Raw genomic sequence first — 3,257 nt, 5'->3', positions numbered from 1 at the left:
CCACGCTCCCCCCCCCCCCCGCGCATTTTCCGACCCGTGTGACCGGGGCCAGTGGATTTTTTTTGGTGGTCACTAAAGTCCCTCTTTGTCATTATTAGCATATCCTCTAATTTATGATTTGGCCAAATTTATCTAAACATAATTAGCATGTCTATTACCTCACACAGAAGCAACACCCACACTTGAGATTAGATAAAATTAAAGCCCCTAGTTTGTCTAGTTTCAATTAAGTTATAAGCCAAAGATATCCTCTTGTATATGACAGCATTCTGCCACTATCCAATTTATTTCCATGCCTACCAGACACCAGCAGTCCACCTGCCTGGCTGAGACTTTTCCCAGTTAACCTGGAACCATTTATATCTTTGCTTTCTGTGTCCCACTTGCCTGCCTCATGACTGAAGAAAGAACTATGGTTGCCAGCTCTGTGTTAAGAAACACCTGTAGATATTCGGGGTGGAGCCTGGGGAGGGTGGGGTTTGGGGAGGGGAGGGACTTCAGTGGGGGTATAATGCCAGAGAGTCCACCTTCCAAAGTGGCCATTTTCTCCAGGCGAACTGATCTCTGTTGCTGGAAGATCAGTTGTAATAGCAGGAGATCTCCAGCCACCACCTGGAGGTTGGGAGCCCTAAAAAGAACCTATTCAAAAGTATTCCTTTTGCTTTCTTCAAGACTACCTGTTTCTTCAGGTTGCTGAAGCCTCATTTGGTACATAAAACACAGTCCTCTTCTTTCAAAGTATATGGTTTCTATCTTAATAAAAACAAACTTCCAACTTTATTGGAATAACTTATTTATAAAGCTCTCTCAGCCTGTACCTTCTCTCACTCTACTTAGCTTTAACTGAAGAGAAACAGAAACTGGGTATTACCTTTGCCTAATTCCTGGCTCCTCCCAGGAATGGCAAGGGAACCAGTTTTTTCCGCACTGCAACATGGTTTTCCTCTAGTGGACAAAGAACAATCTGATTTGGGCCAGACTACCTATTTGTTATGGGGCTGTGGTGGCTCAATGGTTAAGATGCTGAACTGCAGACTGGAAGGTCAGTTCCATCAAACTATCTGCTACAAGCCCAAAATGGCTTTTCCTCTCAATCTCTGCCAATCCCAATCCAATCAACATATATATGACGTTAGGATTTTCTGTTCCAATGTGCATCCCTTTATACTTACCAGGGTCATTTTTAGTTCTTTCACAATAGCTCATCCTGTCATGGCCTTTCTGGTCATACACAGATTTGCAAAGGTTAAAACTTCAAGTCATAATTCATTTAAGGTGCTTCTAGGTTGTATTGATTGTATGCGGATCACAATATTGGCACATATTTTGACAGAGACCTATGTAAAAAGTTTACAATGATTTTTATATTGGCTTGGTTAAAAAGCAAAGGTCAAGGACCTTTCAATGTGAATTAAAGAAAAACACTTTTCATTTAGTACAACCCTTGTGCTAGTGCCAGTTCAGCAGCAATAATACAATAGTCTGTCTCCAGCAAGTGGAAGCGAGAGAGCCTTCTGCTGTCTTCCAAAAATTCGGAATTTAGGCACTCTAGCTCTGACAAAAGTTAAGCAAATAGTGAGGCACTACTGTAGGCAGGACACATGAAAGGACTTTCTTCAGATATCTTTTCTAAGAAAGATTGAAGGTCAAAGAAGATGGGGACGGCAAAGGATGAGATGGTTAGACAGTGTCATCGATGCAACAAACATGAAATTGAGCCAACCAGAGGATGGCAGAAGACAGGAGGGCCTGGCGGGAGCTGGTCCATGGGGTCGCGAAGAGTCGGACTCGACTGTGCGACTGAACAACAACAATCTTTTCTAAAAAGACTTTACAGTTGCCAGCTCCAGGTTGGTATATTCTTGTAGATTTGGGGGTGGACTCCTGGGGAAAGTGGGGTTTGGGGAAGGGAGGGACTACAGCCAGGAATAATGTCATAAAGTCCACCCTCCAAAGCAGCTGTTTTCTCCAGGGGAACTTACCTCTTTTGACTGGAGACCCAATATTACTTCCAGGAGATCTCCAGGCCCCACGTGGAGACTGGAGACTGTAATATGAAATCTCTCTCCCTCCTGTGGGTAGGCAGCACATACAGTGTGTGGGGAACTTTAAAAAGGGACAAAATAGCACATCCATGGGGAGGAGAGTTTTGTCTGTCAGAGAGCAGTAGGTGCTTAAGTGACCTCACACAACAACAGACATATAACAGCACACTAGCTGGGTGGGGGTGGGGGTAAAAGATATAAACAGTTTGAGGGGAGGAATAGTTAATGTTTCCTCTATAATGAAAAAAAGTATTTTACATTTTGTGTATTTGAACTCTTTTAGTCTTTTCGACGCCAGAAAGCTAACCCGCTTGGTACCAAGCGCTTAAAAGAAACAGTCCAAGGCGTTGTAGGCATGAGCTTCTTCTGAATAGCCCGCTCTACCTGAAGGGCCCTTCTGCAAAGAAAACCCCAACCAACCAAAAAACGCTCATTTGTCACGACGGTTATATATAGCCGGACAGAGGGACTGGTCACGTGGTTCTACTTAAAGGCCCCGCAGCCGGCAGCTTTTCCCTCCCTCCGGCCTCCCAGCCCCCTTCCGCGTAGCGCCAAGGAGTGATCATCTCCCCGCCGCCGCCGCCGCCGCCTCAGCACTGTCCCCTTTATTCCGTGGACTGCGCCTGCGCACACGGGCCGCGGTTGCCCGGCGGCGGCGGCGGCCGTTCAGAATGTCGAGCGCGCCAGGGGGTGGCCGAGCAGTCCCTCCCTCCGGCGGACGCGCGGCGGCGGCGGCAGCGGCAGCTGCTGCGGGAGGGGGGGAGGAGGAGGCGGCGCCTGTGTCGGCGCTGGAGGTTGTGTCCTTCCTGGGGAAACTACTGTGCGCAGTCGCGGCGCTGAAGGCGGCTCTCTACCTGCTCCGCAGAGTCTGTCTAGCGATGGCCTGGAAGTCAGGAGGCGCCAGTCACTCCGAGCTCATCCACAACCTCCGCAGTGAGTGCGCGTGTGGGGGGGGGGCGCGTGAGGGAGCGCCGGCCGGGCCCGGGCGAGGCAGGGGGAGAGGAGGCGGCGGAAGGAGGGACCGGGGCGCGCGCAGACCACTCATGTGCTCCTCCACACACCCGCGAGGAGTAACACCCCCCCCCCCGCCCGCCCGCCAGCCCGTCCCCCCCCCCCCGGCCCGCCCGCCAGCCAGGCGCGAGGGGGACGGACCGTTGCTCGCCGGCCCTCGGCGTCGTGCGCGGCTGGGCAGAACAGCCCAACTGTCATCGG

The 3,257-nt window shown here is 50.5% G+C and overlaps 1 protein-coding gene across 1 annotated transcript in view; it reads left to right on the top strand.

The window, feature by feature from the left end:
- The first annotated feature begins 2,689 nt into the window (after window positions 1–2,689).
- Window positions 2,690–3,257, top strand: part of PCMT1 (protein-L-isoaspartate (D-aspartate) O-methyltransferase) — a 67,791-nt gene continuing 67,223 nt past the window's right edge. Inside the window, exon 1 of the mRNA XM_015410154.1 lies at window positions 2,690–2,978. Within this exon, the coding sequence (XP_015265640.1) occupies window positions 2,717–2,978 (262 nt within the window). The 5' untranslated portion in view covers window positions 2,690–2,716. The remainder of the gene's footprint in view (window positions 2,979–3,257) is intronic.

Source organism: Gekko japonicus, unplaced genomic scaffold (assembly GCF_001447785.1).
Source record: "Gekko japonicus isolate JY-2015 unplaced genomic scaffold, Gekko_japonicus_V1.1 scaffold646, whole genome shotgun sequence".
Taxonomy (NCBI): domain Eukaryota; kingdom Metazoa; phylum Chordata; class Lepidosauria; order Squamata; family Gekkonidae; genus Gekko; species Gekko japonicus.
The sequence above is the reverse complement of the archived record's forward strand: the minus strand, read 5'-3'. Positions and strand labels throughout refer to the sequence as shown.